Source organism: Brassica napus, chromosome C7 (assembly GCF_020379485.1).
Source record: "Brassica napus cultivar Da-Ae chromosome C7, Da-Ae, whole genome shotgun sequence".
NCBI classification, from domain to species: domain Eukaryota; kingdom Viridiplantae; phylum Streptophyta; class Magnoliopsida; order Brassicales; family Brassicaceae; genus Brassica; species Brassica napus.
Genome location: NC_063450.1, coordinates 40,972,628 through 40,995,234, shown reverse-complemented (window position 1 = coordinate 40,995,234; position 22,607 = coordinate 40,972,628). Strand labels below are relative to the sequence as shown.

General features: G+C 35.1%; 1 protein-coding gene and 1 long non-coding RNA gene across 2 annotated transcripts; one reads left to right on the top strand and one right to left on the bottom strand.

Annotated features, from left to right (window-relative positions):
- The first annotated feature begins 5,175 nt into the window (after positions 1 to 5,175).
- LOC106409106 lies at positions 5,176 to 10,749 on the top strand. The gene is made up of 2 exons (XR_001281935.3): positions 5,176 to 10,062; positions 10,295 to 10,749. It is a non-coding gene; the product is annotated as an uncharacterized LOC106409106 (long non-coding RNA).
- Positions 10,750 to 13,286: 2,537 nt separating this feature from the next.
- Positions 13,287 to 18,950, bottom strand: LOC106409590 (truncated transcription factor CAULIFLOWER A-like). Its single transcript, XM_048762173.1, has 9 exons — positions 18,603 to 18,950; positions 18,239 to 18,425; positions 15,307 to 15,385; positions 15,121 to 15,185; positions 14,584 to 14,683; positions 14,373 to 14,414; positions 14,115 to 14,156; positions 13,791 to 13,918; positions 13,287 to 13,663 (listed from the first exon to the last, which is right to left on the bottom strand). The coding sequence occupies exons 1-9, from the start codon at positions 18,634 to 18,636 to the stop codon at positions 13,555 to 13,557; spliced, it is 786 nt and encodes a 261-aa protein (XP_048618130.1). The 5' UTR covers positions 18,637 to 18,950; the 3' UTR covers positions 13,287 to 13,554.
- Between the last annotated feature and the right edge of the window lie 3,657 nt (positions 18,951 to 22,607).

Sequence of the window (22,607 nt, the reverse complement as noted above, 5' to 3'; positions counted from 1 at the left end):
GCGAGGAGGGTTTGTGTAGGCACGGAACAAGGTCCCAAACACGTTCAGCAAATGGGCAATGCAGAAGGACGTGTAGTTCCGTTTCCAGGGCTCCACAGCGCTTACAGACAGGGGATGCGTTAATCCATCTAAGAACCAGTGACGCTCCCACCGATAAAGCTCTGCTATTGGCTTTCCATAAGAAGTGTTTAATCTTGGGTGAGGTCTGCACCTGCCAGATATCCTTTTTCCAGTTGAAGCCGTGGGGCAGAAGCTTCCCATTCCATAGCTTCGCCAAGGCATAACCTGATTTTGTAGTATATACCCTGGAGGCGTTCGGAAGCAAGACTCTCTCGTCGTCCAAGTGAAAAGAGCTGGGGATCAACTTACAGATGGCTTCCTCATGAAGAGGTAATGTGTCTCTGATAGCCTTAAGGTTCCATTCCTTTGTAGTAGGATCGATTAAATTATTAACCACCCAATCTTGAGTCTCAAAGGTTGGAGGACCCATAGGAATCACTGGCTCCGACGTTGACAGCCATGGTTCTGTCCAGATGTTCACCTTCTCCCCTGACCCAAGTGCCCAGCCAAGCCCCCTTTTGAGCAAGTCACGACCAATCAAAATACCCCTCCATCCATGGGATATTCCATTTGAAGGAGCAGTTTCAAGGAAGTTGGTACTGTGGCAGTACTTGCCAAGAAGGATCTTAGCAAGAAGGGAGGAAGGGTTTTTAATAACTCTCCAGGAGATTTTAGCCAGCATCGCATCATTAAATTCTGCGATTTCTCTAAAGCCCAGTCCTCCAGCACTCTTGGGAATAGCTAGTTTCTCCCAAGAGACCCAGCATAGATTTTTGATTTCCGGCGATAGATCCCACCAGAATCTTGTAAGGACTGACTGAAGTTGCTTAACTAGGGACGCTGGTAGCTTGAAACATGACATGGAGTACGTAGGCATGGCAGCTAACACTGATTTCAAGAGAACCAATTTTCCCGCGCCCGAGAGATACCGAGAAGTCCAGCTATGGGCTCGTTGACGCATGCGATCAACTAAGGATGCAAAGATGTCTCGTTTACGTCTCCAGAAGTGTTCCAGTAAGCCCAAATATTTTCCATTGCCACCCTCATTTAAGATGCGAAACTGGTCACGAATGCGACGTTTTGATTCTCCCGGGGTCTTAGCTGAGAAGGTGATGGAGGATTTATCCAAGTTGATGCATTGGCCCGACGCTTTTTCGTAGCGCTGCAGGATCGATATGAGAGCAGCACAGCTCCTGACATCCGTTCGACTGAAGAGCATGGTATCATCGGCAAACAGTAAGTGGTTGATGGCAGGGCTGTTGCGGGACACCTTAACTCCGATAACCGTCCCCTTATTTTGAGCGTTAAGGCATAGACCTGATAATACCTCAGTGCAAAGGATAAAGAGATATGGTGAGAGAGGATCGCCTTGCCGGATTCCTCGGGATGGTATCACACGCCTTTGGGCTGCCCCATTGATTAGGTACGAATACGAGACCGATGTAACGCATTCCATAATCCAGGAGATCCAAGTGGCATGGAAACCAAATCGGACCAGGACATTGCGCAGGAAGCTCCACTCTATCCGGTCGTAGGCTTTGCTCATATCGGTCTTTATAGCCATACTACAACGAACTGTTGCTCCTGAATGTTGCAGGTAATGGAGTATTTCATGCGTGATAAGGACGTTATCATCGATGGAACGTCCTTTGACGAACGCTGACTGGTGGTCGGATATCAGCTTCGGAAGTAAAGGCTAAAGTCGGCTGGTTAGGAGCTTGGCGATTATCTTGTAGTGAGTATTGCATAAAGCAATAGGCCGGTACTCAGCCACTCTCTTTGCCCCGGTGATCTTTGGGATTAAACGGACGTGGGTCTCATTCTGGCGATTATCTAATGTACCAGCCTCGAAGAAAGCTTGAATGTCCTTTGTTACATCTTCTCCTATGATGTCCCAATAGGATTGATAAAATCCGGCCGAAAAACCATCTGGTCCCGGTGCCTTATCCGAGTGGATAGAGAACAGGGCTTCCCGTATTTCCATTGCTGAGGCGGGGGGGGGGGGGCAATATGTGTCTGATTCATCTCTGCATTGACAGCGGGGGAGATCCCTTCCTGAACGATCGAAGATGAATCTGACAATTGAGCCTCAAAGATCTGTGAGTAAAAGCTGGTGATCTCCTGGACGATTTCTTCTTCTTTGTAGACAGCCTTTCCATCAGAGTTTTCCAAAACCGAGATTTTGTTTCGAGCTCTTCTTCCCCTAGTAGAGGCATGAAAGAAACAAGTATTTTTGTCCCCATTGTGGAGCCATAGGATCCTGCTCCTCTGGCGCCAATACAGTTCTTCTTCCTTATATGCTGCTTCTAGTGTTGCAGTAATGGTGGCGATGACTTCTGGGTCTGGAGTGGAGCTCGAGAGAGCTTCCTCAAGTTCACTTTGCGCCAACCTAATAACACGATTGCTATTTAGGTTTTGTTCATGAGTCCAGAGGATGATATTATACCGGATTCTTGAGATCTTTTCCAGCACTGTCTCTGGCGTTACTTTCTTCCAGTGGAGAGAGACCAGTTGTCTGATTTCCGGCTTATCCTTGAGTCTGCGGTCAAACCGGAAAAGGCCTTTCCTCTTTTCCCGGGACACATCAAAGTGGACAACAATCGGCCGGTGATCCGACCCCTCGAAACGGAGATATTCGCACCGACCAGCCGGGAATCGTTCAAACAAGGAACAATTCGCCATTGCTCTGTCCAACCTCGACTGGATGAAATGGGTGTATCTAGTTCCTCTCCAAGATAGGTGGTTACCAGAGTGTTTGAGATCCCACAAACCCATTTGGGAGACAAAGCTTCTAAAGGATAGAAAGGATCCTTCCCACCGGGCCGGTCCTCCCACCTTTTCAGAATTGTCCAAGAGGTCGTTAAAGTCTCCCACGATGAGCCAAGCTTCGTCTCTACTTTCACCTAACTCCATTAATTTCCGCCAGAAGGCTGGTCGATTCGCAGCTAAAGGAGCCCCGTAAATGAAGGACACAAAACTGAAAGTCCCGTGCGCCTCAATACGAGTATCAATGATATTAGCAGAGGAGAAGAGAATGTCAACCTGTATATCGTCTTTCCAGGACAGAGAGAGACCGCCTGCGAGTCCAATTGGAGGAACCGTGAAGTGGTTTGAGAGTTCCGAGTTCCTGAACAGCTTGAAGAGGGCTTCATCTTGGTTTTTGGTTTCCATAAGGAAGAGAACCGCAGGGGAGATGCGTTTGCGGAACTCCTTGATACGCTGGACTGTCAGGATGGGACCAATTCCTTGATAGTTCCAGCTTACACACGCTATGGAAGAGACTTTGGAGGAAGGTGAAAATCCTTCCTCTTCTTCACAGTAGCTGGGATGATCCTTGGAGTAGTTGTTGTACTTCGAGTGGTAGGTTTACCGCGTGGTACTGGTGTGCTTCGAGAGACTCCAGATAATCCACGTCCTCCTGCAGTTATCGCATCCATCATTAGTTTCCTGCGCGGAGACTCTCTTATCTTAGTGACCCGTCTCTTCTTGACAGAAGTCCCCTGTAGCGGGCTGCGAGGGCCACGCTTCTTAGATTGACTCCTCAACATTGTCCTTTTGCCTTCTGCTTTGGTGAGAGTGGGGAGGTCTGAAGGTTCTGAGTCTCCGCTTTCAGTTTCAGAGATCAGGGTTCCTAAGCGTAGAGATACATGTACTCTATCATCACTGAGGGTCCTTATAGGTGAGCGGTCTCCAGGGCCCAGTCTGTTTGAATCAAAAATTGATGAACTCGAAGGTCGAGTAATGGTGAAGTTGTTGATCTCCTTTGTCGGCTCATCTTCCCCATTATGAGGTTCACGATCCTGACGTTTGGACCCTGAGAGCGAGTCCCTGAGATCAGAGGTACTCAGCCTCTGTGTCTGAACAGAGAGTCTCTCTTTAGCAGACTGACGTTCTGCACTCGCTACACTAAGCGACTTGGGGTCTGACAAGCGGGAGACCAAACTATTCCTTTGTGGAACCAGAGCAAGGTTCGCTGGTGGGGAGCTCTTTGACACTGAGCTAGCTTCCCTCGAGGGAGGGGTTCTGTTCTTCTCGTTACCATTTAGGGACCGAGCTTGGTTCGAATTGATAGCAGATGCCGGTCCTTGTGAGCCACGTATCGTTGGGGACCGCCTTACATACACAGGGGTCCTTGAGATTTGTTTATTCCTTTCTTCATACCGATCATCATATCGACGTCGGTTTTCTTCATATCCAGAGCTGTTTTCAGAGGGGTTTTTGGAGATGGCCTCCCGATAGGAATCTCGGTTTCCCCTAGAATTGGTCTCCTTATAGTTCGGCCAACGAGCTCCAGTGTTGTAAGGTCTCTGTTGTAGCCGAGACTGCTTCCTATCTGCTTGGCGCTGTTTACCTTCTGCGATTCTCTCAAGAGTGTTTTGCTGGGAGATGTTGTTTGTTCTTCTATCTCCCTCATAGTGATGCCTTGGAGGGTTGATGTCGCAGTCATCTTCCTCATGCGAGAGTGACTTGCAACGAAAGCAATGTTTTTTGAGTTTTTCATACTCAAGTTCCACCTCAACAACCTCCTTTGAGGGGAGTTCAATGTCCATGCGCATTACAAGGGGTTGCAGGCCGTTAATTTGGACTCTCATTCTAGCCTTGTCGACCACCCTAGCATCAATAAGGCCTAGAGGGGCTCCTATAGCCTCGATGGTTCCATCCGTCCAGTAGTGTAGAGGGATTCCATGAACGTTGATCCAGAAGGGTATACGCGCTGGAAAGGTATCAGACACAACAGGCTCCCAGCGCTGAAGAATAACCATCCATCTCTTAAAGTGAAATGGGGCTTTTGAGAGTATGATCTGTAGGTCTTTTTCTGAATCAAAACTGAACTCAAAAAGATAAGGTCCCAGATCTCTACCGGTGATTCTACCAACTACACTCCAGTGTTGGAGAAAGAAGTCGACCAAGGCTTTGGTCTTTTGAACTGAGGCATTAGTGACTCTACCAATGAGAGTAAGTTTGTGTCGATCTATGAGGTCCGACACATTAGCTTCCGGAATTTTGACTAGAGGTTTCCTGGGGGGAAGTCGGTCCTCCTTCCATTTCCCTTTTTCGTTTCTGGAGTGGCGGTAAGACATGGTGTTGGCGTGTTCTTTTGAAGATCTCGGATTAACTTGGTACAGAGCTACACAAGGTAGCAGATTGTTTTCGTTGAAGTAACTGTAGATCCTCGTGGGGTAGCTTTAAACGTAACAGATCCACACTGGGTGGTAACTTCAAGTAGCTGTCTTTTTTATCTTCAAAAACAGAACCAGAGTTGGTCTTTAGCGCCGCTGGAGAGTACCATTAACATCTGAGAAGACCTAGTGATGCTATCCATTGTTATCCCTGATGGCCTGGAGTGAAGAAAGACCGGCGACGGCTGTCCCTCCGGCAAGGCGGGGGAAGAACCCGGTGGGGAAGAACGAGTACCACCAGTACTGGCTCTTGACCAATGGAAATAACTAAAAGTAGTAGGTGAGATTTTACCAAAGAGGGAAAGTCAACTCAAGAAACTTCGGATAAACCAGGGGTTAAAGACTTTCCTTGGTAGAAGTGCCTGAGAGAGAAATCGCCTTTTTGCGAGGATTTTCTTAAACAAAGAGAAAAGTTACATTGGTTGGATGTTGGTGATCAGAATAACATGACGTGCCATCAGAACGAGACAAGCTCGAAATACTATTCGGGAAATCAAATGTATGGATGGTAACATTGCAAAAACTCAGAATGATATTAAACAGGAGGCAGAGCGATTCTTCTCAGAATTTATGAATCTTCAGCTTACGGATTATCAAGGAACTACAGAGGAAAAACAACATGACTTGCTGGAGTCTAGATGTACTCCGGGGGACTGTTGTATGTTGGAGGCTGAGGCTAAGGAGGAAAAGATTCACAAAGTGCTATTTTCTATGTCGGCTAACAAATCACCATGTCCTGATGGATATCCATGTGAGTTTTTCAAAACATCCTAGCCTTTTATAGCTACAGATTTCACAGTGGCGATTCCGTCGGTGTTCAGATATGGGTTTCTGCCTAAGGGAGTAAATTCCACAATTCTTGCTTTGATACCGAAGAAAATTGAATATTTGGAGATGAGAGACTATAGACCGATTGCTTGCTGCAACGTCCTATACAAGGTTGTGTCCAAAATCATAGCAAATAGATTGAAGATGCTGCTACCAAGGATCAATTACTCAGAACCAGTCAACATTTGTGAAGGGGAGACTTCTTATGGAGAATGTGTTACTGGTCTCAGAGCTAGTGAAGGATTATCATAAGGAATCAATTTCTTCAAGATGTGTAATGAAAATCGATATATTCAAGGCGTTTGACTATGTTCAGTGAAGCTTTATTCTGAAGAGTTTGGCGGCGTTGAGATTTCCTGAGAAGTTCATCCACTGGATAAAGCTTTGTATAACTAGTCCTTCATTCTCGGTTCAAGTAAATGGGGATCTAGCAGGGTATTTCCAGAGTGGTAGGGGTCTGAGACAGGGATGTTCTTTATCTCCTTACATGTTCGTGATTTGTATGAACGTCTTGTCTAGTAAAATAGACAAAGCTGTAAAGGAGAAAAAGTTCAAGTTTCACCCGCGTTGTTCCTCCCTTTCTCTTACCCATCTTTGTTTCGCTGATGACCTAATGGTATTTGTAGAAGGGTCTAAAGAGTCAGTCGAAGGAGCTTTATCTGTGTTTGATGGGTTTGCAGTCTGGTCAAGACTGAAAATTAGTTTGGAGAAGTCCACGATATACATGGCTGGGGTTTCCGTAGATGAGAAGAGGAAAATTCTAACAAACTTCCCTTTTGAAGTCAGATATCCAGGTCTTCCTCTTATGACTTAGTCTATGAGAAAGCAAGATTATTAGTCTTTGGTGGAAAAAGTAAGAAATATGATCAACACTTGGACATGTAGATTCTTATCTTATGTAGGAAGATTGCAATTGATAAAAACAATATTGATGAGCATTATGGGCTGCTGTTTTCTGTTTACCAAGCCAGTGTATTAAAGTTGAACAATTGTGCTCTACGTTTCTATGGTCAGGGCCTGAACTTAAATCAACAGGTGCTAAAGTCGCTTGGACGTATGTGTGTACGGTAAAGAGCTAGTGAAGGTGGGTTGGGAATAAGAGCTCTCAAGGAAGTAAATAAGGTTTATGGACTGAAACTAGTATGGAGAATGCTCTCGGATGAATCATTATGGGAGAAATGGATAAGAGTCAATCTGCTGAAGAAGAAAACCTTATGGGAAGTGAATATGAAAACGCAAACATGATCCTGGATGTGGAGAAAGATGTTCAAATTGAGAGACATTGCTAAAAGCTTTTATAAGAAAGAAGTTAGGAATGGTCGACATACTTCTTTCTGGTATGATAGATGGTCTGAAAGAGGTGTTCTCTCGGATATACTGGGGGAGAGAGGCATCATAGACATCGGAATTAGAAGGGAATCTACTATGGAGGATGCAATCACGTGTAACCGGAGAAGAAGAAGGAATCGTACGGAGCTGTTGAATGACATTGAAGCTGACTTAAATAGAGTAAAAGGAAACTTGAGTCATCTGGTGGAGGATGTTACCTTGTGGAGAAGAGAGTCAGGTTATAAAAGAAATTTTTCGACTCATGAGACTTGGAGTATATTGAGAGACACCAAGGCAAATTGTGATTGGGCTAGAGGTATCTGGTTTTCTCAAGCTACTCTAAAGTATGCTTTTATTGCTTGGTTGGCTACACTGAATAGGCTTTCCACTATGGAAAGAATCTCGCGGTGGAGTTAAAGAGTTGATACAACTTGTGTATTATGGAAGAAAGCAGCGGAGTCGAGGGATCATTTTTTTCTGAGTGTTCTTACTCTTCACAGATTTGAGAATATCTCGCTAAAGGGATTTTGCTCGACTCTTATACAATTAGTTGGGCTACCATTCTGCAGTTGATTTCTGATAGGAAGATGGAGAAAAAGAAACTGTTTTGCATAAGGTATGTGTTCCAGGCTGCTATGTATGCTCAGTGGTGTGACATGAACAAATTGAAACATGGTAATAAACTTATTCCCATGGAAGTGCTGAAGAAGATGATTGATAAGGGTGTGAGAAATAAACTTAGCTTGGTGAGATCGAAGGGAATAAGAGGCATGGAAGGTGAGTTACAATTTTGGTTTGTTACAAGATTGTGAATAGCTTAAAGTTACAATAGTCTAAGATCTAGTATTTTAGTAAAATCTTTCATACAAGGATGCACTTGATGTAAAGAGGTCTTTTTTGATGAATACAAAATTAACATTCATTAAAAAAAAAAAGATTTTTTGGAAACTTACTCAATCTTCAAAAACTGAACAAAACTTCGGAAATTTTCACAAGAGTATTGGACAATTGTTATTTGTAACATATTTATACTGTATTGTTTCCATACGTTTTTGAAACAAAACCTAACTTGTTTCGGTACTTGTTTGTATTCTCTAACATGTATGTTTCGGATAATATAAAAAAATTTAAAAAGATATTCGGAAAAATTCATATGTTTACTGAAATTTTGCCAAGTTCTCGGAAAATTTTCTCAAAAGTCTCGGAATTTTCACGTGTTTAATAAAAATTTCATATGCAATATACAGTTTAAATTGTAGAAACTGAATCTAACCCCGCCATCGTAAATTCTAATAGCCATTTTAAGTTTCTTCAAAGCTTATATACTTTTATTTAGAAAATCTATATTATGAATCCTAATGTACGCGACTCAGTTGTTTTTCTCTTCGGTTCTTGCTTTTACTATAATATTATTTGTTTATTAAATCTCATTTTAATATTTTTTACACAAAAGTATCATTTTAAAATTTCATTTTCAAATTATATTTATTTTCAACTTAATATTAATAGAAAATTGTATTAATTTTATAAATAATTTTATTTATCTTAAATACTATTGGTCAAATAGATGTAATTAATAAAACATAAATGTATTTTAAAAATATATCTATGAAAAATAGGAGTAGTATAAGAGCGATTCCAACAATAGGTTGTAGTAGGAGTTTTTAGAATTAAAATAAAAGATATAAAACCATAAATACACGAAAGAAAATGAGTAAAAATTCTAAAAACTGAATTTTTAAGAACCGATATAATACTAAAAAACAAGTATCAATCTGTTATGTTTTACGGAATTTGTATCATATAACCTGAAAAACTTTAATTAGCTCTATACACATAACAACCTAATAGCTAGAATATGTTATATATTAACTGAATTATGGACGAAAATAGATTTTGGAAGCAAATCGACCAGTCTTCTATATCTCTCCTTTTTCTTGAATTTTTTACACTTTAAGACACATTTTCACTTTCAATTTACACAATTAAACAGATGTTGCTAGAGGCACACTTTATCTGTGTTGATTGTCTCTTATACCCCCAATTTTGTTTCTTCTTAACATTCCTTCTTTCGTAACTAAATTTATTTTAACTAAAACAACAATTCGTCCAATTGGACACACATCTCAATTAAAGAAATATAGTAAAATACAATTCATCCATTATCTCTCATATTGACAAAAAATTGAAATCACTTTCATAGTTTCTCAAACCCTAATTGCAACGATCCCCTTTCATCATCTATCCCCGAACCTCGTTCAGCTTCGAGAAACCATGGCTAAATCGAAGTCGAAGAAGAAAGGGAACCTCAATAGTCAACCTTCTTCACCGCAGATCGACAACATAGGTTTATATTTTGAATTCTTTAATCTTTTTGACTTTAAAGAGTTCTCGAAATCCCTAACATTTATATGTTTTTCTTGTTTGTGTTGTAATTTTCCAATTGGATCGAATCTCTGAGATTTTGTGGATGGGAGAGATAATGAACAGATCTGAGAGCTCCAGTGTGGAGAGGGCAACGTGACGGCGAGCATGTCCAAGCTCCGTTGTGGAGAGGATGACAGGACGGCCAGCAGATCTGAGCTCCGGTGCGGAGATGACGCGGCGACGAATAGGTCATGCCTCTATTGTGGAAAAGAAGACGACAAGCTCTCGTGGTGTGAAGGTTAGCTTCATTTCTTTTTATACAAAGAGCTCAAATTTGAAATTTACAGATTCCAATATCACTTCCTTTCTTTATCAGAATCTTTCTGAGATTTAAATGTTGAACACTTCTTCTTTGTATCAGAGAACTGAGAAGTAAAAGCTCTTGACTTTAATTAAACAATTCTTTATTTATCTTTTTTTTGGTCTTCTACAACTAGTGCTCTGAATCGATACTTTGATTATATGACTAGATGGATTTTTGGGCCAAACTTGACATGACCACAACAAGAATCCATGGATGATGCAGCAAGATATTTTGACTACATGACCACATCAAGAGTCTATGACGTAGTCCACAACAACAATCTCCTAAACATCAATCTTGTTCCCACCCATTAAGAGTCTATGGATGATGCAGCTCAACACCTATCCAGAGTCCAAAACGTGGTTTATCTACTTTCATTTGGTCTTGTATTTCATAACTATGTCAACATATGTAATTACTATAGACCAAACTTAGGGAAAGTATGGATGTTAACGTTTTAGTGTCTGTGTCCAGTTTTGATGTCCATGTCCACATATAGTTTATAACTTTATTATCCAAGTGTCCATATCCACATTTTTATAGATGATTGAGAATATAAGAACGTTGTCAACGAAAACACATCCATGAAACTTCTTAAAAGAGTTTTTGTATTTTTGTATCTATCCATGTCCACATCTTTTTTTTTTCATGTATTTTTCTTACTTGTCCACAAATTTCCGTCCATAGTTTTTATGTCTATACATTTTTTTTATATAATTGTTAATATATATATAATATATATATGAATATGGATGTTAAAATATAGAGAAAAAAACAAATTACAATTTACTGTCATGATTATATTTTCTTCAAATATCTTAAACTTTGAGAAAAAACAAACAATAAGAACTTTGCAAAAAAATAAAACAAAGAAAAAATTGAAAAAAAAACAAATAAAATATTAATGTTAGAAGGTAAGTCCTAACTAAAAAAAGAAACTAACTATTATGCCTACTAACTAAACTGAATAAAAATAAATATATTTTTCTTTGTACTTTCGTTGGACAAAGGGGCATATCTGTCCAACATCTCCCTTGGATTATTTGAAAGTGTACCTCCAGCGGATTGTGCTCTAAAATGTCAAAAAAGATAAAAAAGTGTCCTAAAGAGTAATGCAATCATTTTTCTTTCTGTCTATGTTAAAATCCTTACAATTATTCACCCCTGCTCAAGTTATTTACTTTCAATCTATTCAATAAAATTTCTGAAACTAAATAAATATATTTTAAAAACATGTCTACGTTTTTACGTAATTTGCTTTTTCTTAAACGGCTATATATATCTAGAATACATAAAATTTGTTTTATTATATTATATATTATTTATATAGAATAAAATACATTTCCAATTATAACATTTTATTATCTTCATATTCATCTTCATCTTCAGCTTCATCTTCTTATTCATTTCTCTTTTCTTTCTACTCTTTTTCTTTCTCCTCTTCGTTCTTATTCTCCTCATCCTAACATACTCATTTATATTGTACTAAGGTAAGATCTGCGCCTTACGCGGGATAAACATTATATACAAATAATTTTTACATAATTATTATTTATTTTCTGTTAATTTATGTATTATGTATATAATTAAATTAGAGTAAGAACATAAATCAAAACAATGTATACCACTTGTTTATTTATAATATGTTTTTGGTAAATAAATCAAAACAATTATTTTATTTATTTATATGATATATAATTTAATTTCAATGATATTGACATAGATAAATAATATATTTTAATATAAATATTTATTGTTTAGACTTCCTACTCATATGATTTTATTAACATTTGTATATTTGTTGTAACCAAAACATTAAAACAATTAATCACAAAATTTTCAATGTGATATTTTTTTAATTCAAATTTCAAAATTAAAATGTTAAGGTCTCGATACTTTTCAATGAAAATTTTAAAATTAACATGTTTATGTATTTTTATATGGTATATAGTTTAATTTCAACAATATAAAAATAGATAAATATATATATCTAATATGAATATCTATTAATTGAGACTTCATAGTAATACGATTTCATGAATATTTATATCTTGTTATAACAAAAAAAAAGTTAAGCCACTGATCACAAATTTTTTAATGTGAGATTTTTAACATTTTTAGTAAGTTATTCGTTTTAAGAAATTTAAAATATAACACATAAAAAAATCTAAATTTTTTAAATTATATGGCTGTTTAATTTCTTTCAACAATATAAAATTAAATAAAAATGAGGGAGGATAAAAAATTATTATCAAATCTTTATTATTCATAATCATTAAGTGTAGTATATATGTTAATCATATTAGGTAATTTTGTAATTTAATTTTAGGAAATAATTGAGAATATTATTTTGTACTATTACAAATTAATTTGATAATTAGTATAATAAAAAGTATAATATATATTTAGATGAACCAACATATTTTCTAAGGATTTCCTAATGATGACACGTGGTTACAAAAAAATGTCGTAATGCTTCTTAATTAATATATAAAATATTATAAATAGTATAGTATACTATTTTGTTTTATAAAAATAATATAGTATATTATAACATTTTGCTTCTTCTCTTTGATTTTTTTTTTTCTTTTTTTCGTTTTCTTCCTTATATTCCCCTCCCCCCTTCTTACCCTCCCCCCATCTCCCTATTCATTTCTTCACTTCATCATCATACTCCTTTTCCTCCTCTTCATTCTCTTTCTCTTTCTTTTCTTATTTTCCCCTTCCTCCTCTTGTTCTATTTCTTTTCTTCACCTTCTCTTTTGTATTATCTTTAGCAGTTACTAAAACGGACATAGCAAATGAATAATATAGATTTTATTGATATAAACTGATTAGATTATACTATTGTGTAATATATACATTATAGTATGCCAATTATATAGCATGCTAATCACACAAATAAATTCACAAAATATAAGCTATAATCGTTGATAAAATATACTCTCTTCGTCTGTTCCGAAATGTAAGATGTTTAGAATAATTTTTATGTTCCAATATATAAGATGTTCTCATCGAGAACTTTCTAGGTAATTTTAAATTTATCAAAAACTATATAACCAACCAAATTTAATAGTTCTATTTTGTAATTGGTTGAGTAGTTTTTAATTTTAACGATACTTTCTAGATAAAAAATAATTTTCTTAATAAGTGTGTACTTCCCAAAACATCTTACATTTCAGAACAGAAGGAATACAAAATCACATTCGAGATACAATTTTAATAAATTCGTTTCGAAGTTTGAAACTTTAGGATATCTTACTTATGCTGGTTATTAGAATGCCATAACCGAATATCAGGAACATAACCGAAAATAGTTCCTGATATTCGGTTTGGTTCTACTAATTAAACCGAGAAGTTATTTCCTTACTAGATACGATACTAATAAGTACTGAAAATAACAAACCAAAGATGGCCTTTCGACCTCTATTCTCCAGTGACCCGGGGCATCCAGTGCGGCAATGTTGTATTCGTCGGTCGAATTATTAGGGTTCCACCATCTACTTCTCCAACTTCATTCCTTTGCGAGATGTTCCTACAAGTGACATGATATTAATTAATTTCCATATTATTAATCAAAATCAACACATTGCAATGGTAATTTCATATACGTGTAGCCAAGTGAAATCAATATATATATAAAATTTTAAAAATTATAGTACCCAAGTGGTAAAGGAGGATTGGGAGATATTGGTTCGGGCAACGGGTGCGGTGGCTCACATGGTGGCGTTGCCAATGAGGCTAACCCTTGGCTGAGGTTTTGAGTCTCAATGTCTTCTCTTTGATCAACCTGCCAAGCTCAATACTAGTTATAGTCAATACTTTTCGTTTTGTATTTTTTTTAGCATTCTAACATAAATTAAGTATAGGTAATCCGGAGATTTAGACTAAAATCTAGCTTGACCACTGAACCTTTAAACTTCACATCAGATAGAATCAAAACCACTTATATATATGTATAGTAAAAATTATGACATCCGTTTCACCTTCTTTGTTAGCTGTTTCTTCAGTTCTTTGAGTTCCTTCTCCTATGCCAGCAAAAGATCGCACAGAGTTATATATATTAAATTCGTTGGAGCTCAAGTGCTCTAGATCTTAAATCTGGATTCTTGTTTCTCATATATAGTCCAAGCAATTTGATTTGTACAAACCAAATAGCCAAGAAAATACCGGCAGGTACTCAAAGACGTTTGCTTGGTACAAACAGATAACATAGACTTATTTTCTGTAAACCAGTATATTACCTTTTTCTGGAGCTGCGTTATGGACTCTACCATGAGCTGGTTCTGTACTCCCAAACCAAAACAAAGCTACATAATTAGATATTGTATATCTATATTTATGTGTAAATAAATGCATACACATGTATACTGAACATTATTAGACGCACTTTTGTACAAATGATCCATGCATACAAGATGAAAGATAATGCTTTTATGGATACAGATAAATAACCTTTCTTGAGCGAATTCTCTTGAGGGAAGTATCAAGTTGCACTTCCAGACCCTGGAGCTCTCTGATACTTAGAGCATCAACCTCTTCTCCTTTCAAGTGCCTTGTTATGTGAAGTAAACAAATTAATCAATGAAGATGCATTTTATTATATTGTATAATATTAGAAACATGTGTTGACTTAAGCTTGAAGTTAACATAAAGTTGTCCTAATGAGTTTAGGAAATTATCCTATTGTGTTTACTAATGAGTTTAAGAAATTAGGTTAACTATATAAAGAGATGTTATGATGTGATAAAGCTTGAGATTTGTGAGCTTTAGTTTTGTGATAAGTTTTTTTAAGCAATAAGAAATTTGAGTTTGAATTCTTGAGTTTTTGATCGTTGAGTTACGATCATATTATTTGGTTTCAATAATTGGTATCAGAGCCAGGTTGAAATCAAATAAGAAGAAGATCAACAAGTGTAATTTGGTTTCAATAACATGTGTAATTTATATATGGATGAACCTGAGCTAAATATTTTTTAAAAAAATTCCAACCTTAAGCTTCTTTTCATAGCATCAATCATCCTCAAGAGCTTCGAACATTCTGTTGAGCACTCACCCTACGAACAACAACAAAAATTAGACAAACAATAGTTAGCAAAATTTGGAACAAACAATTGTTCATCATACATATGTAATACTTATCAAACAAAAATGTAATATATATTTATGTGCTTAAACCTGTGACTCCAAACTTGGTGTAGGAATATTTTGACCGGCGAATGAACATCTCTCATATCGATCAAGAATGCTTTCCATGCTAACATCGTTTAATTAAACTTGAATGAATACTTGATGTACATACTATCATCATACATCATACTGAACATGATGAATAATTATTTTTTTTTACTTTAGTGTGTACATATAGACATTTCTAGATCATATGCATCACACATATAATGGTTAGTGCTATATATTGAGAACATTCATATCTACATTTCATACATTCTAAATACTATATATGTATGGATTTAGAACAGGATATTTATATTCGTCGAAGCGCCCTACTAAATTGAAGAGAGAACATGACCTTCAGTAAAGGGTTTCTCACAAACCTACTGTGGGTAAAGACTCAAATCCTAGGCATAAGTGACTATGTAGCCTACACGCAGAGTTTAATCAAAGTGAAATCAAACGAGTTTAGTATGTCCTTCCTTATACTCAATACAACTGTACCACACACGGGATTTTATCACTATTTTACAGTATTCCTTAGACTAAAACAATAATTAAATCAAACTTCAAAAAAAAATCTTGCAACATTTTTGCAAGAATACTTATTCTTGGACATACTACTTAATGCTCAGAAGCTATAAAAGTAACATCATCGGGGTGTATATATTTTCATGTGAAGATCGAGGTTAATTCTAGGTTGAACCAGGAAAAAGACAAAGCAAGGCACAAAGCTCCATGACAAAGGCTTGTCATGCTTCCAACAACATTTCACTGTATATCATAAAGGTTATCAATACAGTACCACGTAATGAAATCTACTTTCATGTTTACTACTACACTCATGACTGAAAGCACACGCTATTTATAGTAGATTTGGTTTCTCTATTTAGTAATTTTGTGTACATTTAGATACTTTCAGTATGAAATCCATCCCAATTGCACCAAATTTTATATAATATGTTCTTCCTATATTTAGTAGGATTACTTCTTTTACTGGCAGTTCATTTACACTAATGAATGATAGCGTGTATCAAAAGATGAGATCTATTATAATTTACATGAACCTAGGACATTGCGAAAATTTGTAAGGTGTCATCATAATATGTCTCTTCGTATTTTATTTTATTTCTAGTGTTCTCCTTGGACAATTACCCTTCTAATTTGAGCTTAGCTAGATTATGTCAGATCGCCAGACTGATTCAAAAAGGACTTACAATCAGGGGCGGATCCGGAAAAAATATTGGTATGTGGCACAAACATTTTTTTTATCATAATGAAATATCCAAACTAATAACTTACTAATAATTCTTTTGTTTCAAAATATATGAAGTTTAGGTTAATGCACAATTATTAAAATTTTGATTTTAACCTAAAAAGTATATTAAAATATAAATTAAAAATTATTTAATCAGTTACAAAATAAACTAAAAAATATTATTGGTGACAAATTTTTTAACAAAGTTAAAAATTATATTAAAATATGAAATCATCATATATTTGAATCACCAAAAACTTTCTTAATTAAAGATCATCTATTATGAAACGGATGTAATATATTTTAGAATGTGATTATGGAACAATATCGTTTTGTTAGCGCACAAAAAAAAAGCTTTCAAACTTAAGTATTATTGATTTTTATTTTCAAAAATTATTTGTTAATCTACCGGTAATATTGTTAAAGTATGAGGGTCATTCCAGGATTCCAATGTTTTTAATTATTATTTTGATTTTTATGCTCATTCAAGGATTTCTATTTCTTGTGGCCTTTATAGAAAAATCTAAACAATAATTGGATACAAAAAATACAGACGAATAAAATACAGCTTACAATCGGTCATAAAGAAAATTAAACACACAACTACTTTACAAAGGAGTAGAAAAGGAAATTAGATATTTTGAGCAATAAATAGACATGGAAAATAAAAAGAAAACGAAAAAGTTAAAATGAAAAAAAGAAGGTGCAGAGAACATCAAAACCATGCATTACCGTAAAAACAGATTACATGGAGCACGATCTATAGGAAGCTTAACAAGTAAATCCATAACACATCAACCAATTAAAAGTTCTCTAACATAGTATGGGGCACGTGCCCCACCTACCATGGCCGTAGATCCGCCCCTGCTTACAATTTAACAATTCTGTTCATTTTTTGATATACTGAATAGTCAGATAAAATAACGATAACAAATTTAATAAAATAAACTTCAATCTATCGCAGAAAACCAAAAACTTCAATAAAACGCAGAAAACCCAATAAGAAAACTTCGATCTAACATGATCGTAATAACCTTAGTAATCTACCTTTAATTAAACATTAGATCTCTCATTGGTCCAAACCCTACAGGTGTGAACTAAAAAAAAACCATTTGCAGATTTTAAATCAAATTTGCTCTTTAGCCTATTTTTTTCCTATAAAATCTCATTTTCCATAAGGTTGAAGAACAAAAACTCACACGTGAATTAATAGAAGTAAACTTATCTATGTTTACAGTTATTACATTCTCCACCATATGTTTCTGGATATTCATATAATCAAAGGAACTGCATGTTCTCAAACTTATGGTTTAATCACAAAAGAAAAACTATATACTCACTTCTGTTCATTGATTTATATAGGATATATATTTCACTTTTTATGTTCTTCCCTAACTTAGAGATGCAAAAACTAATTAAGCAGAGAAGCAAATATGTGCATTAATGTCTCTCACACACATAGCTAGCTATAAACTCATCTATTTAATCAAGTTATCTCAGCCAAAGTTCATATTAATCTCCACTAGCTAGAACCTACCACTTGCCTCAGTCTGTCAAAACATGAAATATAAGCTGATATATGTGTAGATAGAAAAGAATATTATATGCGGTCTTAAAAAAGTAAGCAGATGGTAAAATAAGGTTCGAAGTAAATTAATTAGTCTAGGAAGAAATTCAAACCTGGAACCAGCAGAGTACTCGAAGAGCTTGCCTTTTGGAGAGAAGACAATCAAAGCAACATCAGCATCACATAACACTGAGATCTCTTGAACTTTCTTCACCAAACCCGTTCTTCGCTTTGAAAATGTCACTTGTCTCCTTATCTTGTTCTCGATCCGCCGTAACTGAACCCTTCCCCTTCCCATTTCTTCAAAAATTTCCTCAAGAAAACAAATAAAGTTAAAAAGAAGACCTTGTAATCTTGACCAGCAAAAGAAATAAGAAGGCCAAAAACCCTAGATTCTCTCTTATAAAGAAGAAAAGTAGAGTAAGAAAAAAAAAATACGCAAGGGGTTTATGTAAGTTTATTTTTGTGTGAACTTACTCTGCATAAATATGCTATATACACACAAAGGCATCTGAAGGAAAAAAAAGGAGAGAAAGTATCAACTGATACAATTAGGGAAAGTGGAAGCACAAAAATTGTCTAGATGTGTCCGAAATAGTCTTCACTATTATTAATTACTGGTTTTAATTGTACGGAGATTGGCCAGTTCCAATTCAATATAAAACCTGTAATTATCAAGATCAAAGTTCTATCAACAAATGCTGTCAATCCATTGGATCTTTTGACCATATGGTATAAAATATATGAATAGATAAGAAGATGAAATATTAATAAATAACTTGACCTATCACAATGTTAACCTCCACATGAAAACAAATCATTTGCATTAACGACAATATTTACAATCCCTTAAATGGAATAAAAAGAAAAGATTAATACATATATGAGAAGATCAACTAACAACTTACAATTTCTTTTTGTTCAGAATGGTTTACGTTATATATATATATATATGTATTGATCTAAGGGTTCACGTAATATTTAAACATTTATATTTCATAACAGAATATAGAAGTTTGCCAATGACTAAGAAAATCTCCAACTCACCTCTATATTTATTTTTTTATCTTTTTAAAAATAAAAAAACTTATAAAATTGAATTTTCTCTAACATATGAATCTATGAAAGATTTTTTGAGAAAATATCGAGAAATTCTATTCTCATCCCTAGATATAGAGGAAAAGTAGCATTGCTCTATAATTTTCGGGGTTTTTGCAAAATTGACTCAAAACATGAAGTCAACCACAAAACTAATCTATGTTTTTTTAGAATTTTTCTTTTGCCATATTCACCCCACAAGTTCACATTATTTACGAAAATGCCATTAGCTTTTTTTTTCTTTTCAAAATGACATTTTTACTCTCTCAACCTCATCATCTTCATGTATTTACAAGATTGTCATTGTCATCAATACATCAACCAGCATGAACAACCAATTTAAAACTCTTAATGCACCTCAAATCGATTTACACTTATTATTTCTCAATTCTTATCAACTAAAAACAATTTTTCTTTCACTTTCTCTCCATATTCATCCAAAAAAATCTCAAGATTTTGATTCTAAATTTTTTATGGTTCATAGAGCCATTGAAGCTTGTGATTCTTGGTGGGTCACTTTTGTTTGAGATTCTGGGTGCTTGGAAAAGACTTATGTTTGAGATTCTGAGTGCTTGGAAAAGACTTATGTGTGCTAAACAAGTTACCTCACTGGTTGAAACTATGAAATTGAGATTTTTTCCAGATTTGTTCGTCCAGACGACTTACTGGTAAGTCTTCTGGCTGCAGACGACTTACCTGGAAGTCGTCTGGTCAATGCAGAGATTAGTTTTGCAATTGACTTTTAATTTAATTTTTCTAGACGACTTACAGGTTAGTCGTCCTCCTTTGTTTGATAAAAAAAAATCGAGACGACTTACGCGTAAGTCATCTAGGCAAAACGGGTTAGTTTTGCATTTGACCGGAATGTGTCAGAAATTTGACTTTTCCTGGACGACTTACAAATTAGTCGTCTAGTAGAAAATTAAAAAAAATATATATTATTTTTTTCTAGACGACTTACACGAAAGTCGTCCGTCCGACGACTTACATGTAAGTCGTCCAGGATTTTATTCTAAGATTCTGGTCAAACCTTGCTTATCTTGGACGACTTACAGGTTAGTCGTCTAGGAAAAAAACTCGAGACGACTAACGTGTAAGTCGTCTAGAAAAAACAATTTTTTTGTTTAATAATTCAATTGCAAAACTAACCTAAGACGACTTACAAGTTAGTCGTCTAGAAAAAACAAAATATTAATTTTTTTAATTTTCTACTGGACGTCCAAGAAAAGTTAAATTTCTGACACATTCCGGTCAAATGCAAAACTAACACGTTTTCCCTAGAAGACTTACATGTAAGTCGTCTCGATTTTTTTTATCAAACAAAGGTGGACGACTAACCTGTAAGTCGTCTAAGTTAAAAATCAATTGCAAAACTAACATAAATGGATGACTTCCTAGACGACCTCCATGAAAGTCGTATACGTCAATGTTTAATAAACTTTCATTTTCTCTAAACCTATAAAGACTTTTAATATTTTTGTTAATTCATGTATATTAGTCAATATTAGGGCTACTGAATGAAATTTATAACTTAATTGGTGATATTTATGAGGTTACCAACATTCACATTAATTATAGTGTGGAAGTCTTCTACACTAGTTTTTGAATAACTTGTATATTTAAGAGTGATAAGTATCTTCAAGATATGTAAAACTCATATTTTCAAAATATGTGTTTCTCCCTTAATTTTACTAAATTTGACTGAGTTTTTCAACACAAACTTGTAAAAAATGTGATATGCTTTGACTAATTACTATTGTTTGTTTTCATCTCTTAAGTATTATTGTTATAGACACCAATGATGATTATTGTTATGAGTTGGAAGAAAGGTTAAAATGCTTCTTAAAATGATGTATCAATATGAGGCTACCAACATTCTTGTTTATTAAGATGAGAAGAAGGTCATTGGAGTTTATTATTGCATATGGGAGATCTAAAGATAAGAAAATGGCTATTGAAGTATATTATTTCATTGATTTGTAAATGTGTAAACACATTGTTAGCACATATATTACATCTTGGAAAAAATTATTACTGATTTTACAAAAAATTCACAACTAAAAGAGTAGACATGCAAATCAAAAAATAGACCACAAACAAAACTATTATAGATCATTCCTCTACAAAGACAGGCTTGGACTCCACTTGATATGGAAGAAGACTTCGCCAGAAGACTTCCTGGAAGTCGTCTGGACGACTTCCTGGAAGTCGTCTAGCGCATTATATTTTAGACGACTAACAGGTAAGTCGTCCCAGAAGTCTTCCAGATCTGAAAAACCTGCATATCAAATCCAGATTTGAAAAACTTGCATATCAAAAAACGTTCAAATGGCTTAAAAACAGAGAAAATGAGTGGAAGATTAGATAAATATACATTTATAGAACACACAAAAATACATATCTAAAATTGATAGATCTACCTTTAAATGAGTGGAAAATGAGAACCATGTGATGAAAAACCTGCAAAAACAAGATAAATTAGTGAGAAAGACATGAGACATAAACAAAAAATTGATATAAAGTTTACTGTTTATGAGTTTAAAGAGATTAGAGAGAGGTTGAAGAGTTTTAGAATGATGAACATTACATTTTTGTTGCAGCCATTTGAGAGAATGAGAGAGAATGTGTAAAAAAAAATTTATATAGGGAGACAAAAATTCAATTAGGTTAAATATTTTTGATTCAGACGATTATTTGTAAGTCACTCAGAAGACTTTAATATTTTTAGCGGGAAACTAAAATAGAAGAGTTCCTACACGACTTACAAGTAAGTCGTTTGGTTTAAATTATTTAAGCGGGAAAATAATTTAAAAAAAAATTAGGCGGGAATATTTGGACGACTTGCATGTAAGTCGTGTGGTTTAAATTATTCACCAGGCGAATTACAAGTTAGTCATCTAAACCCTAAACATAACCCCTAAACTTAATTAACTAACTAAACACTTCATAAAATCAAATTAAACTTCAAAAGTGTTTACTATAGACAAAAATAAACACTTATAGGTAAAAATTTAATTTCTTAAAAAAATATTCAAGCTTTCCAAAATCTAACTCTAAGAATACATACAATACTACAACATATGTTGTCAAACCATAAAACCAAAGAATATCATGATTAATTACTTACACTCATCTATGCTGAAAACTATTTAATTTTATTATATCTTATTTTACATTACTTAAAACTGTTTATAATTACATGATTTTAATTTTTCATTTGTCAAAATATTTTTTTAAAAATTTATAAATTATTTTTAAGATCAACTACATCAAACAACTTAAGTCTTCTGGATGACTTCCAGCATCTCAGACGATTCAGACGACTTACTAATGCTATATTCGTAAAAATGGCTTATGTTTTTTTCTTTGGTCACAAGGGGCTGG

What these genes read in the sequence shown, in the direction of transcription:
- LOC106409590 (XM_048762173.1), bottom strand. Translation starts at nt 18,636, where the DNA reads ATGCCTTTGTGTGTATATAGCATATTTATGCAGA. An exon ending in TAACGCAGCTCCAGAAAAAG is followed by an intron (nt 14,157 to 14,372) that starts GTAATATACTGG and finishes TTGCTGGCATAG; the next exon opens with GAGAAGGAACTCAAAGAACT. An exon ending in AATCCTCCTTTACCACTTGG is followed by an intron (nt 13,664 to 13,790) that starts GTACTATAATTT and finishes TGTCACTTGTAG; the next exon opens with GAACATCTCGCAAAGGAATG.